General features: G+C 47.2%; 1 protein-coding gene across 4 annotated transcripts; it reads right to left on the bottom strand.

Moving 5' to 3' along the window:
• Positions 1 to 10,900: 10,900 nt before the first annotated feature.
• Positions 10,901 to 16,041, bottom strand: TATDN3 (TatD DNase domain containing 3). 4 transcript variants are annotated; one of them, XM_055816183.1, is made up of 10 exons: positions 15,921 to 16,004; positions 15,814 to 15,846; positions 15,646 to 15,719; positions 15,455 to 15,539; positions 14,709 to 14,771; positions 13,500 to 13,609; positions 13,054 to 13,109; positions 12,726 to 12,838; positions 11,456 to 11,536; positions 10,901 to 11,120 (listed from the first exon to the last, which is right to left on the bottom strand). In XM_055816183.1, exons 1-10 carry the CDS (start codon positions 15,984 to 15,986, stop codon positions 10,977 to 10,979), a joined length of 825 nt encoding a protein of 274 aa, XP_055672158.1. In that variant the 5' UTR covers positions 15,987 to 16,004; the 3' UTR covers positions 10,901 to 10,976. The 4 variants fall into 4 exon arrangements, with proteins under 4 accessions (XP_055672158.1, XP_055672156.1, XP_055672157.1 ...); XM_055816181.1 differs by lacking the exon at positions 13,500 to 13,609 and having other exon boundaries at positions 15,646 to 15,846; positions 15,921 to 16,041; XM_055816182.1 differs by lacking the exon at positions 13,500 to 13,609 and having other exon boundaries at positions 11,456 to 11,530; positions 15,646 to 15,846; positions 15,921 to 16,041.
• Between the last annotated feature and the right edge of the window lie 14 nt (positions 16,042 to 16,055).

The raw sequence follows: 16,055 nt of genomic DNA, 5'->3' as shown, positions 1-16,055 counted from the left end.
ATGATCAGTGACCCTGTCAGCCATACCATTACTGCCACAGCCACTGGTCAGTGGGCAGCTCCATGCTGAGGACAACCCCAGAGCATCTAGAGCTTTTTGCATGGGAGTGACAACATCTGCTCGACCCAGGTATAGAGAAAGCGGGGGAGAGCCTGGCTTTCTGCTTCCACCTCTTGCCTGCACACTGACCCACTCAACGCTACATCCAGGTCCTGACTGCACACAAGCAAATTCCTACAGTGTCCTTCCCTCAAGCATTGTTTAGGGCTTTTGTTCTCCTGGGAACGGAAGGCACTCAGCACCTCTGGCACTCAGGCACTCACCCAGCACCTGACATCCATGAATACATTCAGCAGTGTGTTTTACTGGAGCACCAGTCATATAATGTCAGCCCGATAGCTGAGGTGTTGACTTACAAATTATCAATCTTGTGAGATCCCTTCGGCTCATATATATATAATCGTAGAACCATAGAATCGTGGGATCATAGAATCATTTCAGTTGGAAAAGACCTTTAAGCTCATTGAGTTCAACTATTAACCTAACAGTGCCAAGCCCACCATTAAACCATGTCCCTAAGTGCCACATCTACATGACTTGTAACCTCCAGGGATGGTGACTCAGCCACTTCCCTGGGCAGCCTGTTTCAATGCTTGATAACACTTTCAGTGAAGTTTTTCCTGATAGCCAATCTAAACCTCCCCGGCACAACCTGAAGCTATTTTCTCTTGTTCTATTGCTTGTTACTTGGTAAAAGAGACCAACACCCATGACACCCACCCATATATATAAAAATAAGTTTTTTTAAAGTAATAAGACCAGAACAGTAAAAAAGAACACATGTAAATGTTATATAGCACTAAGGCTCTTACAGTGCATAAACTTTAGAGAGAATATAGGAAAAGGATTTTAAAGGAGAAAAATGTAAGGACTAATCTACATGTTTTTGACTATACCTCTTTGTTTGGAGAAAGGGAAGGGGAATCTGTCTCCAAGCAAATGTTCTCCAGTGGAATCTGTTTAATTAACTTCTCTCACCAGTGCAGCCAGGAAAATAAATAGCCCATGAGAAGGTCAGTCTCACGACAGCAATCAATATAGCAACATGCAAAATAAGCTCTGCCAGAATGGCATCCAGACTGTTTAAATCTTTGGAGATAATCCTGTATTTCCCATGAACTGCAAACACAGGCTGAACAGAGTATTTATGTCCTTTAAGACCTCAGACAGTACCAACAACTTGTAGGTTTTAGAAACCTTAGGAGGGGAATGAAGAGGAAATAACTGGGGTCCTGAGAACAGCTCTGCTTTGGGTGCTTACTTCTCTCCACTGGCTGTACAACAGCCTTGGGCTCCTAGGAGCTACACACAGGACAAAGCGATGCTGGATGCCAGAAAGCAGATTCGGCAAGCTGCTGAAATCTGACCTTGAGTCAAGAAGGAGTTTTTAAGAGTAACTCAACAGGAGGCACATCTGCTCCTGGGTATCATGGGCAAATCATTAGCCAAGTTCCGTGGAGGTGAAAGCAGGCCCTGTTTCATTTTTCACCCCTTTATTCGATAAGAACCTTTCCTCTCCTATGTCATATAGTGTGGGAGAGAAAACGAAGCCTTGAGAGTAATTATCACAACTCTAAATCCTGAGTGGTCCTTTCAGGGAAGCATAGCCCAGTTACCACTGAAAGGATGGTGTGGGTACTAACAGAATAAAGGTGAAGAATCATTAAAAAAAAGTGTCTTTGGCAGAAAGTCTAGGAAGTTCCCACAACCTTAGCAGAAGCACAGCTGGAAAGGAACATTTTTCTACTTCACGTTTGGCAAAGATGTCACGCTCCTAGATGTCAGTGCTCACAAGTATTGTTAGTTTTTCATCTCCAGCCATTGATCACTTGGATAAACTCAAACTTCAAAACACCCCATAGTGTTCTTTAGAGCATGCCTGTGGAGCTGTGATGCAGGAAACAGGTGTCGAGTCTAGTTAAAGTCCAGCGTATGAAGAAGACACTGTGTGAAAGGTCTCTGGCTCACAGCAGCAAGGCCAGTTGTTTTGCCGTGGCCAGCTGCAGCACGACTCTCTGCTGCTCCTGGCATTGCTCAGGCATGGACATGAGCCATGGAGTGAAGTCCAGCCCAACCCATGCAAAGCGCCAGCTAACACTTCACAAAATGGGATGAACTTCAAACTGTGGGGATCTAATGCTTTTGCTAGCTTCATTTTCTCAGGAGAGGTGGCAGAAGCTTTTAGCAATGAAGAAACAGCAGAAAACAGCACCCACCAAAAGGCAACATACCTGGAAATACAGTAACATATGAATAATAAAACCCAAGAAAATGTGTCATCAGCTATGAAAATACTCCTGGTAAAGAACTAAAGTAGCTTTTCTAGCTTCCCTACAACGTCTTCATAGCAGGAGACCAGCATTCAGACACCTATCAATACATCCTCCTTGTGGGGCTTTGCAATTTTCATTTTAATCTTGCACAGATATTTAGCCAGGAAAATAAAGTTTTTGGTTTTAATCCTAACTCATTTTGTATCTGTCCACACAGAGGAATGTAAACAACCAGAGATTACAATGAGTTATACGCACCTTAAGACAGTTTCCATATAGTCAAATCAAGCAAACTCTGGTTATGCAGAAATCAGAGCAGATTACCTCGCCAATGGCCACCAGCTTATCTTTGTATTTCTTGAAGAGCAGGAGGACAGATTCCACGTCCTGTAGTAAACCAGCTCATGTGCTTTGTAAAGACTGCTGGGTGCTAAGCTGAGCCACAGCAAACAAAACCACGCACAGCAGTATTATTGTGCATCTTGAAATGCAAATCATGAAAATGACGGTCTGGGACAGAGAGGATCAGTCTACTGCATTGCTTGCAGCTTCTGAATAACCTAATTACTCAGCCCTTTGAGAAGAAAATGAAAAGATAGATTCAAAGATGGTTGGAGGGATACTAGTCCAGGTAACTCTGCTAGTAAGCGGAGGAAGAAAGACCCCGTTCTTCCTAATCTGGCTGAACTGAATTGAGCCTCATCCTCTAAGAGCTGGGAAACCTCTGAGAAAGGCATCTTGGCAACTTAATAGGTCCCTGGCAGCCTGGTCCTGCGTGGTGTCCTTTCCAGAAGGAAGGCAGTTGTCAGGGAACAGGTCTTGTTGGACCAGACCAGTCCCAAAAATCACTGCCTTTTCAGCCAAGCCCTTCATCACTCTGGGCTATTCAAGAGCACAGGGTCATGTTCAGGAGCTCAACAGCAAACAGGACACAGACAAACCAATTTCCCAAGCACCCTGTCCTCAGCTTTGGTAAAACTTCCCTGTGGGCTTCCAGCAATGAGACCCCCATCCAGTGTCGTGTGGAAAGAGGCTGGGAGGGAAGGAGACCTCCTCATTCCTGGGAGGTGGGGGCAAGAGAGCCTCTACCAGCAGGGCTCCCACTGAACCTCAACTCTGTCTGCACTGGTGGCAACGGGGTCAGCACTTACCCTCCTTGAGTTATGCCCCAGCATTCACCCTCCCCTGCCACAACGTGCATCCACTAAGACAGCAGGGATGAAGCAAGACCACTGTGTGTAGCTGCATGTCTCCAAAAAAATGGGCAACCTAAGGACTCCAGGAGGAAGCTCTGATCATCCTGATACCACAGCAGCATCCATGTGCTGGCCAAGAAAAAAACTCTTTGGATAAATGGTGTGTCTCCCCACACAGATTATCAATGGATGTGCTACACTCACTGAGCACAGAAGGGATTATTTCAGAGAGCGCTGACGTCTGCTCATGCATATTATATACGTGTCACCCCACTGCATATGCACTTGCCATTGCCTCAACTCAGCACAGAGGTCCTGTGTAGTACAGACCTGAGTTTCTACCCCGACTTTTCCACCCAGGAATAATGGCCCCTGAAGAGAAAGGAAGTTATTTAGTGATAGTTTGATTGGTGCTCCCCACATAGTGCTCCATTTAACTTCTTCCCACAGTGCTCCATTTGTTTGCTTCCTCCCCCTTTGTTGTGCATCCAGAAATGTTCTGAGCACAAAAATGCTCTCTCTATGTATTTATAGCAAAGGGTCAGTGCCAATCAGGACTTCAAAGCTGCCCTCTCCAGGCAGTGCACTTCACAAAGACAGACCTTCCTGCTAGATAATCCCAGGTCCTTTCCCTTTCATGGGTTCACCAGTGGTCATGTGCTGAGCAGACCTAGGAGGTCCCAAGCAGCAGGTCCAATTCTGCCTGGGAGATGCAGCCTCCAACATACACATATTCCCATGCGTATGGAAATGAGTTAGCATGGTCATGCTGCCTCCTAGTACACATCTACATCTCAGGTTTTGACGGCGGTCAACAAAATTTGGCAGTCGAACAGAGCTCTTGAAGATACAAAGTTCCTATAAGGTTTGTGAGAGTTGGTGGCCACGTAGGTGACACTGACCCTCTCCATTCCCCCTTGAGGCTACCAAGAAGAGGCACACACCCAGGTGCTGAGTCTGACAACCCAAGCATGACCTGCCCAGCTCCAGACTGATCTCAGCATGTGCTATTTCTTGCCTAAATGGCGATCCAACCATTGTCTCAGGGAGACAACATGGAAGAGAGATGGAGAATTACAGGGAGACCACAGGGACACACAAGAAAGCCAAGGTGCTGTGACGGGCAAAGCCCAGAGGGTACACGGCGGAGCAGGTGGTACCATGGCAGGGATCAGGGAGCTGGAAATGAGGGACCAGGAGTGCTGGGCTGTAGTGAGAGCATCACAGGACATGGGCAGGAGACTGGGATTGCTGTGGTGAGGAGGTCATAAATCCCTGGGACAAAAAGACTTTATTGGTTGTACTGCTTGCGAGATAACTTATGTCAATGCAGGATACATGTACTTTATCTAAGCTGCGGCTGGGCACCGCCAAGGAGCCAAGCGTCTCTTTGCCCTCTTTGGTGACAGAGCATACAGCCCTGGCACAGCCGAGACAGAGGATGTAAAATCTGAATGTGCATATTAAAGAAGTTAAGCCAAGTGTCCACACCCTGTCACAGAAATACAACATACACATGGGAAGGAGCCAGGCACGTCACCTGGACTTGCAGCGCTGCACTGCCCATCTGCTCTGCCCCAAATGGGATGAACCCAAAACACACAGTGACGGAGCCAGGATGCCTTTGGGGGCGGGAGGAGGCAGGGATACATCAGCTGTTATTCCCTGGCAGCAAGCGTGGCCCAGGTGCAGTAAGTGCCAGCAGCCGCGGGGACCTTGCAGCAGATGGAGTGGACACCCGTCATGGTACCATGGGGCACAGCTCTGCTGCTCTTTAGCACTACGGGCTTCATAGGTAGGGACTGAGCGGGGCTGGGGGCACAGGCAGCTCTCCCACCTCTGCAGGCAGGCTCTAACAGCCAGCCCCAGGCACAGCCCATGCCCAGCAGGCGGTAGGTACCTCCGGGGCATCACCAGTTGGATTACGCTGCCCATGTTGTGGCTTTTCCAGGTCTCACTCCCTGCACTTCCAAAACAAGGAGATGTGGCCCTGCTTCCCCCCACATCGGTGCTGCACTAGGGTCTTTCAGGCAGCTGTCCTCGCTCCTGCGCTGGGAAGCTGAAGGCTTGCTCAGCCACGCCACGCCACTGGTGCTGTGCCGTGGCCGGCCAGGCTCACCTGTACATGGCCACTGGCCATGGACACCGTGCAGCTGCCTCGCCTGCCCTTGAAGGCAGCATGCATAGACATGTTACCTTGCCCAAGCATTGCAGACAACATCTATATATTTTGATGCTGACTGTCAGTTTGGTAGGACATCAGATATGTCCCCAAGCATCGTCGCAGTAGTAGCTTGCTGCTCTTCTGAGCCCTTTGAAAACAAGCCAGATATTCCTGTTCTGTGCATGTGCTGCTTCTCTAAAATTTTTTTAGCTTTGCCTTAGGTTCCTTGATGCCGCCTGTGCACTCGCCTACATGGCAAGCGCTCCACACGCCAGTGGCTCTGTGCCCCCAAAGCACAGTTTTCTAGGGCATAGAGGGGCTACACCTTGTTCCTACAGACTCCCTGACCCAGTGCCTCATTATTTCTGCTTTTTCAGGTGGGACACACCACCATTTTCACCAGCAGACCTGGGTGTGGTAGTGGCACTGATCCCCTCTGCTGGCATTAAGCACCCTGTTAGCAGCATCTCTCTGTGCACAGCACCGAGCATTTGGGGACGTGGGTATCAGTTCCTGCCCCAGGCACTAGTTCATCAGGGCCATGATCCTCACTGTGTTTCCTCACTGTTCTGTCATTTACAGCAGCTCAAAGAGGGGCATAAAAATTTGCCAGGCCCTGGAGCGGGTGCTCTGCACTCACTGCACGGTGAGCCCCCCACGCAGTGCGGTGAGGGTTTCCATGCCCGTGCCCCAGCCGATTCACACCAATGGAAAAGTCAACCCAGGGGAAATGGACGGATGGATAACCACCTGCTGAAAAGGGAAATGCTGAGACAACTAGGTGCTATGGCAATTCATATCCCTTCTTTGATCTCAGCTGTATCTTTGTACTGAGTATAGAAAGCAAGAAGAAGAAAAACAAACCTTTCTGCTAAGCAGTGACTCTCACAAATCCATTTTCCTGCTCTATAACGGGAACAGAGGATCGAACCCCAGCCTGCATTAGTGAAAAAACAAACAAAAGCAGAAGTTCATTAGCGATGAAAGTTGCATTTCCAGCCAATTATTTATTTGCTTTTGCCTCTAAAGGGCCTATCTATGTATTGCATAGGAGCCTGTTGGAAGCACCTCCAGTAAAAGTCTTTGGTCAATTTGTTTAAACTCTTATCACAATAAACAGCAGGATTAAAGAGCATATCATCCACTTGGCCTCATCACCACCTCCTCGCTTGTTCCCATGTCAAAATCTGGAAAAACTCATTACCCTTGCAACTTGTCCCAGAGTTCAGGCTCTGGTAGTCCATGACTAAAAACAAGTTTCAGAAGAAAGGGCCCAGGAGGTTAAACCACCTGCAGCCCTCCAAAAACTATTTGAGTGAGCACAGATCGAGCCCTTAGTCAGACACTTAGCTGTTGGTCCTGAACTCAGAGAGGTTTTCCAGGATCTGAGGTGTTCAAGTGACTCATGCTGAACCTTGTAGTTCTGCTATACCCTCTCCACTCCTGCAAGTCACTTGGCCTTCAGGCAAAATCACCTCAGTCTTGTTCCACGTGAGTCCTGCAAACGGCCTGGCATGCATGGCGAAAGAACAATGATGCCAGCCAGCTGAGGAGCAGCAATTTCAGCGTCCTTCCCACCCTTGGTACTTACTGATTCAAGGAAGGTTCCTCACTGAACCAGGAAGGTGCAAAGTACCTCTGTGTGATTTGGTAGCCACTGACAGCACATGCTGGCCCACTATTTTGTCTCTATCAACAGACAAATCCACTTTAGAAGCAATCTAGATCTCCAAGCTCCACATCTTGCCCTATGGAAAGTACCTTCACATTATTACCGCCACCCTGCACCCCCCTCATTATTTACGCCTGGTGTTAAGCTATGCACTCACCGTAAGCCCTTGCACATGTGGGAGTCCCTGGTGCACGCAGTACATCTGCGTGCGTTATTTTAAGCCTGGAAAGAACTGAGTGACATAGGGCTTTTCTTTCTGGCAGAAGCTGTACCAGCCAGAGCTGTATCAATAACAGAGTATTGACTGACGAGCAAGGCACTACTTATGCCAAAGAAATCACAAACCTTTCTTGATTTTTCTATCACATCATGCACATCCTGAAAGACACAGACATGAGGAGTCATTCAAAAATGCAGATCCGCTGTCTGTAGCATCCCAGGGAAAGGTGATGGCTAAAGGTGTCAGATGGAGCTTCGGACCTTCTGCCTTCTGTACTGCTGCAGAGCATCTGTGCCATTCCGTCTGTGAGACAGAGGTCACCAGGGCTGTTGGCGTCTCTCAGAATTAATGGCACAAATGAAGAGAAAACTTGGGTCTCCACTAACTCTGTGCTCTCTCTCATTTCCTCTCAGGTTTCCCAGAAGCTAAACATGGCATCCAGCTAAATCTGCACTGAGCCCTTCCTCTGGTACATCTCTGGCCACTCCAGTGTCCCGTACTATGTGGGAGGGGACATGGCTTCTCGGGACAACCTGAGAGGCTGCTAAAGGGCTCAGCACACACTCTGGTATTGCTGAGGGCAGCCTTTGTGGGAATGGCGGGTTTCACGGTGTGCAGCCACACGGCTCCCCATGAGCCACCCTGCCTTCCTGAGCCCCCCCCAGACCAGGTGTTAGCCTGGAGTTGCAGGCAGAAATGCAAGCTCTCTGATAAATCCTCCTTTCCAGGGAAAGATGCGAGACGACTGCTGAGGGATCAACGTTGTTTCCCAGCTTGGAAACCACACTTCCTCCCCCTGCACATTAGCTGCCACCCGTTCTGAGCCAGTGCCCTAAACCGGTGGGTTTCCTGCACAAAGCAACGGCTTCATTTCCAGCACCTGCTGCCTCGCCGGCACCGACTGCAGCGGGCTGGGGCACAGCTCGGAGAGCACAGCCAACAGCACCGGGAAAGGGTGCTACTTCTGACCCTTGTTTGGTGCTAGGGTTGCCAAGATGGGGTGGGAATGACGCTGCATTTTCCTTTTCTGAAGCACCAGGCCACCTCTGCCATGACTTAGCTCAGGCGCCACAGGTCTAAGGAGAGGATAAAGTCAGCCTGTTTTGCTGCAGGCACCCTGCCAGGCTCGCCCTTCCCACAGCTGTTGCAGTGCCAGGGCCCTCTCACCCTGGAGGAATCAGCCCCACACCTCCTGCCCCAGCCCCACTCCTGCGCCACCGCAAGCACCTCTGAGCCCTGCTGCTGCAGGGACGGGGGGGCAGAGGTCCCACAGAGCCACCCATGCTGGGCTGGCCACCCTCAGCAGCACCCGACCCAGCTGGTTGCTGCGGGTCAGCGTGTCTACAGGGTTTTGCAGTGCTGCAGCAGCAAAAGGGATTCAAGAGTTCAGGGCAAATATCATCTGACTGACGCTAAGCCTGAACCAGAGCAATGCCACCCCCTTGCAGGGAGAGGAATTTTGAGCAGACTAAATACTTGACATTGCCCTTTTTTGCAAAATCAGCATTTTCATCCAAGACTAAAAATTTCATTAAGAATAAGGCGGCCAAACCTCTGCAAGCATTTGAACACTGCCTGACTTTTTACTGGGAGCATCTCCATATATAATTGCATTCCCATGCAATACTGGGAGCCTTCCCATCACACAGGCAGCAGGAAGCACATATAAAGGTGCCTGGTATCACCTGTTTAGCATCTCCAACAACAACGTGATTATTTATCCTTAATGTCAATCACATTAATAGTCTTAAGACTACTGCACACCTGTTCCCTAGCACCATCTGCAGGCAAACTCCGTCCACCCAATTTAGTGGAAATGGTGCCCGTAGATCCAGGATAACAAATGGCTCCGACTACTCTGGGTCAAACATTCAGCAAAGATTCAGGTGTTTGCTGCTCTGAATACACGTTGTAATAGGCAAATTATTCAAGTTCAGTTTAGGAACATGTTTAGGAACGTTTTAAACTTAAGCTAACTCTAAGCAAAAAGCAGACCACCACAGCTGTTCTGCTGAAGACAGAAAAAAACCCTCATGACAATGTGGTTTTAAGAAACAGAAAAATTCAACGTGGAGGAAACCAAAAGTGTAAGATGTGTATCACTTACATGACAGACTTCCCGCCCCGCCCCCCATCTGGGAGCTGACATTTTCTCCAGCTGCATCCTCCTCAAAACAGGAATAAAACCCAAACCCTCGTCTTGCAGTCCTACACCCCAGAAGGCAGACACCAGGTGATTTCTGAACAGGGCATTACGAACCATTTTGCAAAGGGGCAACTGGTAGGATGCTCTGACCAGGAAGAAGTCTAGTATGAAAAATCACATAGGCACCTGAGATATAGAAGACGTGCCTGAATCTTAAAGCCAAGTGCTCTCATCATTGGTTGATAACAATGCATGATTTTGTACCCGAGGTGGTCATGGACTAATACTTGTGTATCTTCTTCACTGAGCTAGTAAAACTTCCCCTAGGGAGACAAAGCCTCTGCTTCCCTCATGGACCTCAGAACAATTGAGGATCATATATAACTCACACCACTGCTGGTTTATAGTCAGAAAAACTTTGATCGGTGTTTCAACAGGCCCACATCCACACAGGTGCTGTAAGGGAGCATAAGATTCCATTTTTAGGACACTGGCCAATGAAGCAGAATCAGCAGCAGACAGACACTTGCGAGATCTTACAATATTGGGCTTGTCTACCTTCCACAACCTGTATCTCCTGATACCGAGTAAGTCCTTGAAGTAAGATCAAACCTAGTTTTTTTCCTTTGAAAACTATTAAAAAAAAATATAAAAAGATCAAAGCAAATCAAAGCCACAACCTGAGCAACTGTGAAGTTACTGTACACAAGGTAAAACGAGAGAGAAAAAAGTTGCTTCTGCATCACTCTCAGAGCCCAGTCAACGTGACGTACAGATAATGTCCATCCAGCTGGGTTTTTTAATGGCTCAGAAAGGGATGTGCAGTCTGTAAGTCCTAAGAGGAGCTTTTGTATCAGGAGTGGGCCCACAACATGTGACTTTCTGTCAGCAGAAATTAAGGCATGAGTGGGACATTAAGCACCGCACATTAGCCATCTCCCAGGCTAGGAGCAGCTGAGCAAGGAGTCTTGAGAAACTAAACCAACAATTTTATGGTGCTCTTTGCAAAGTACTTGCTCAGAGACATGAGATGCAAATGAACAACCTGTCTTTATCACAGCCAAGAGATGACAATGGCACATACCAAGGTCTTTGAGAAATTCCCTATATTCATCCTGTGCAGCTATAACATTGCTCACTTCTTGAGCTTTCCAACAGCAAAACTCCACTTTAAGACAAGATGTGCACTGGTTTTATTCATTACACCATAAATAATAGTGTCTGCAATGTCATACATTTCTGAATCTATTTCTGAAGAAAGTTCCGAAGTTTGGGGAATACTTTCAGTGCATTCTGTGTAGTCACTTCTATAACTTCTTCAACTGGAATTCCTTTAATTTTGGCAATATATTCTGCAGCAATGTAAACATTTTTTGGTTCATTCCTCACCTGCAAGCAAATAAATAAGAAAAACACAGACCAAATTATAGATCCTGACAGATCACAGGTGTTTCACATTCAGTACTTCCTGACACAACTTCAGTCACATTGCGGCATGTGTGCCAGAAAAATTATGTGTATCTACTCTTATTGGATTATTTTCCCATTTTACCCATTACTGGATTTTCTTCTCCTTTCCCAGCCTCAGAAACACTGGTTTGTTCATCACAAAATTTTCACTTGGCAACCCATGCTTACACTACTTCCCTCTCCCGTGCCAGTAACTGACCTCCATAAGGCGTGGGTGTGGAAATACACAGAAATCCCTCCCCTGCATCATTTACCTGTTTTTCAGGCCCCAGAGCAGGAGAGTCAGTTTCCAAGCACAAACTTTCCAGAGGTAACAGTTTCACAAGCTTCTGTTTCTTGAAGAAAATAAGACAGCTATTAAATGCTTTATGCACTTAGACCTAGGGGAAAGAATATATGAAGGGAGGATATACTCTGCACTTAAAAGCAATGTCAAAAGACTTTGGTGCCACTGTCTGCACTTTATCAACAATCTCAGAATGGAAGCAAAAATACCAGGAGCTGCTCCAGAAATCCCTTCAGATTAGGATTATCCTGGTTTTTAAATATCCGGAGTACTATTCTAAGCAATGAATCCATTGTTGTTTATTAAATCATGTAGTTATATTGCACAGAATACCCTGAAGTTGCCAATGTAATTTTAAGTTGCTATTCTTCTGCATATATATTTGTGTACCTTTTTCTCATCTCTGCTTTTACCCCTCAACCCCAGTTTGCTTTCCCTTCTCCGAGTTCCTAACCTCATCCCCAATTGTATACATCCCTCACACCCCCTCCCACTTGAATCATGCCTTCTCAGTTTCCTACATTTCCTGAGCTTATCACAGACAGCGACGATGGTTGCAGGATGGGAATAGGCTGCTACCCCAAAGAAAGAAGTTAGCATAGCTAGTGGCAGTCCAGAGTAGAAATTAAAAGAGCAGTCTCACCAAATCAAGGGCTGAACCTGACCAATACCATCTTTAAGCAATTTAGCTGCTTCTTTGCTGGGCGCATCTTGTGATAAACACAATTTTTCAAAGGTTTGTAACTTAGCCAATTGTGAGCAGATATCCTTTTGAACAGAAAGTGCCAAAGCACTGTAGCAGAAACTAGTTCTTTTCCACATGTCACATCCCTGCTCTAAAACAGTACGGTGACAGAAGCTTCCAAAGAAGAGTTCACCAGAAACTACACTAAAATGAGGAAAAAAATGTCTATTTTCTTACCCATTTCTCAGGAATAGCTGAACCCTTTTAGCCAAAATTTTCCCCAAAAAATTCTAGCTAAGGCAAAAGCCCGAGGTAGAAATTTAGCCAAAGTAAAAATATGCAATGCTGTAAGCAACTGAAACTTCTATTGAGAATCATGTCAGCTGACAGCAACTGTGTGCGAGTGCTGCAAGCCCCACTTCAGACTGTACAGACTGAAAAAACAAGCATATTCTTGAGCTGCACAGTGAAAATGGTCACGTTTGCCATTGTGATAAGCTGTCACCTATCACCTGGAATCCTCAGGCAAGGAGCAAACCCCTTTAAATGTTACCTGTTCACTCCTTATAATGGAAGGAGGAATGGAGAAGAAGTATCCAGCCTTCAACCCTTCCATCGCTACAGATGGCTTCCCATCAAAAGCATGGAGCAACACCTTTGTAGCACCTCAGAGAAAAGAAGTAAACCAAATCATTAGCAGTGCTTACAGTAGGTCTGTGATGTCAGATTCCAATGGGACCTTGATCCCATAAAGAATGAATGCAGAATCTCTGCACTACTCCTCCCAAGTTTCATGTACACAAACCGATGTGAGGACATGGCACAACTGAAAAAACTCTGTTGACAAAAGTCATGACAGAGAAAATGCATTAAAAACACACCTTGTTCCTTTAAGAGATTAATGGTTGGTCTTCCAGCTGAGCGGGAATGAACATTTCTGTATAGCAAGGAAAGGCCTGGCATTAGGAAATTCAGCAAAATACTTTTTTTTTTTGTAAACACAAACTAATAGCAGCTTGAGATGAAAATAATTAATCGGTATTATGCTTTTTAACAGGAGGAAATCTAGAGATGTGTACACAAATCATTTTAGATACAGCAAACGTGGCAACAACAGCAAGGACAGGACACAGAAGACAACTGTATTGAAGTGCAAACATCAGGAAAATTCTATAATGAAATCTCAAACTGGAGACTGATAGGACACTAATGGCAGTTAAACCCATGTAACAAAAGTTCTGTGGGTTCTCAGTAACTACAAATCCTGGAAAATATTTCCACACTACTGAGATCTGGCAAACTCTCTACTAGTATAAACAAAACCTACAAAGGCAAATCCAGTCTTCTTGCTAACTCAATCTGCTTGATGAACACCTGTCTTTGTCCTTCCTTCTGTTCATCTGTGCTGGCAAATCTTGGAGTGAAATCTAGTCCAACCTACAGTATAAGAGAAGTGAAAAAATTTTACAAACTTAATGCTTGACTAGACCACAGTACTATACATAAAGGCAAAAAATGCTTCAAAACTGCAAGGCATTTCAAAATATACATATCAGCTACTGCAATTAAGATGAGCTCATCTGTTGCTTAACTCAGAAAGGAATCCATTCTCAACCATAAACTTTTCAACTATGAAAGCATTTGTGGGCAGACACGTTACTAACGAGTGTATTTAACATTTTAATCTGTAACTGGTTTTCTGGGGTTTTATATTGTATTGAATATTATTTCAGATTAAATCTCAAATCTGTATCTTCAATACAAGTAAAATTTCTGACCTGAACCCATAGCTTTAGTCCTATCTCTAGCAAAAATTATCCACTAATGCTACACTTTTTTGATTTAAACATGTTCAGGCAGAATTTAAAGTTTGTCAAAGAAGATCCATTCACAGCTACAACAGCCAAAGTCCTTGATATACAGTACAACATGGTACATTCAGCTACAAAGCTCTGCCAATACCTGCTCTTCCACAGCCAGTGCAGAACCAGCCATAAGTCCCTCTGGTACCAACACACAAAGGAAGTAGACACTACCCTAAAGCTTTCAAGCCTCAATTAGTTTATAAATAAGACAGGAGACAACACACAGATACAGACAGATAAGGGATCACAAGAAAAAAGGACTGTACAAGTCAGTGAGGTGTACTGAAATCATAGCTCAGACTAACCTCATCAGGGAAAAAGGCAGGAAGGATCCGAATGCGGGTAACAACATGACTCAACACTTCACTGTGCCAGAGTCAAAAGACATTTGTGTGTAAGACAATATGGCATAATTATGAATCTTCCTACTAAATCCACCAGCATAAATGCCACCTATTACCTAATAATGATAATGAAGGAAAAGTGGGAACCCAGCAAATCAATGAAGGAAAGCACATTAAGAAAATTACAAATCAAACTCAACGCTTGTTCAGACTAATAGCAATGTTTATTGCATATACAAAATCAAGTATTCACTAAGTTTTTGTAATTCTGGTGACAGATGCTGCCGAAGCCACAGACATTTAAACAATTTACAGAATGCTACTTACTTCTCCAATCCCCACCAGTTTATCTTTGTAGAGTTCCATAAGTGGCAATGCAGCATCCAGATCCTGCAAGAGCAAATTAAGGACGCAACCCTCACTGCCCTCATAAGATGGAAGGGTTATAGACGCAGCATTATGATTAAATCAGTATTTCCTTCATTGTTCTTAAATTCCATACCTTAACATTTCCTATTGCTGCAAGTTGTCAAGTCAGACAGATTTTACAAACCTGCACGATTTCCCTTCTTTACTGACTGCCCCTTAATTTCAAGTTACCTTTGCAAAGGAGCAGAAGAGGTAGTTAAAACAAGGCCTGTAACAAGCCTGGCAACATCGAATGGCTGCAGGCAGCTCTGCAAGTTGTTCAGGCTAAGGGCACACGAACGGTTGGTTGCCTTCCACCCCCCACGCTACCAAGAGGGACATCTGCAAACACACGCATGCTGCCTGCTGTAAGCGAGTCACTTGGGATTTTCAAGGCTGTTTCACTGCAGTCACCCAGCCAGATGACTCCACTGAACAGTTCTGCTTCAGGAATAACAGGGACAGATGTGCTAAGAGACCCTGAGATTTGGTCCGCTAGGTCTTCCACGTTACAGATGTGCAGAAAAATCACCAGGCAGCCCCGCAGTGAAACAAAGCAGAGCAGAGCATCCCATCGCCGGGCAGCCCCGCAGTGAGCTCAGGCGGGGCAGGGCATCCCATCGCCCACCCCGCGCTGCCCCGCCAGCCCGGCCGGCCGCGTTTACCGCCGGAGTAACGCTGCGCTGCTCCCCCGGCGACGCCTCTTGAAGCGGGTGGACTCCCAGGCACGGCAGAACAAATCCCGGGAATCTAGGCACGGCACCGGCAGAGACCGAGATGAAAGTCAGAGAGAGCAGCCGGGCCGGGCGCGGAGGGGCAGCGCCCCCGCCAGCCCCCCCAGGGCGCGGGCCCCCACCTCTCGGACAGCTCCAGGACGCGGCGGCACTCCCCCGCCTGCTCCGACACCGCCACCAGCGCCGCCACCGCCGCCTGCGCCAGACAGAAACCGCCGCCCCGCTGACACCGGGCCGGGGGGCCGCGGGGGCAGCCTGGGGAGAGAGAGGGTCGCCGCCGGCCGCCTCACCTGCTGGGCCGCCCGCACCACGGCCGCCACGTCCTGCAAGAGACACACGCACCGCCTCAGCGCCTCAGCGCCTCAGCGCCGCCGCCGCCCGCCCCTCCGCGCCTCACCGTCTGGAAGCAGGGCGCGGCGAGGTGGCAGTGGCAATCCACCGGCCCCGCCGTCACCGCCGCCATACCGCCCAGGGGAAGAGGGGGGCAGAGGCCGCGGGTTCCGCTTCCGGGCCGGCATTTTCCCTGCGTCGG

The sequence above is a fragment of the Falco peregrinus genome, chromosome 11, assembly GCF_023634155.1.
Source record: "Falco peregrinus isolate bFalPer1 chromosome 11, bFalPer1.pri, whole genome shotgun sequence".
NCBI lineage: Eukaryota > Metazoa > Chordata > Aves > Falconiformes > Falconidae > Falco > Falco peregrinus.
Note: the sequence above shows the minus strand (reverse complement) of the source record. Positions and strands in the feature narration are given on the sequence as shown.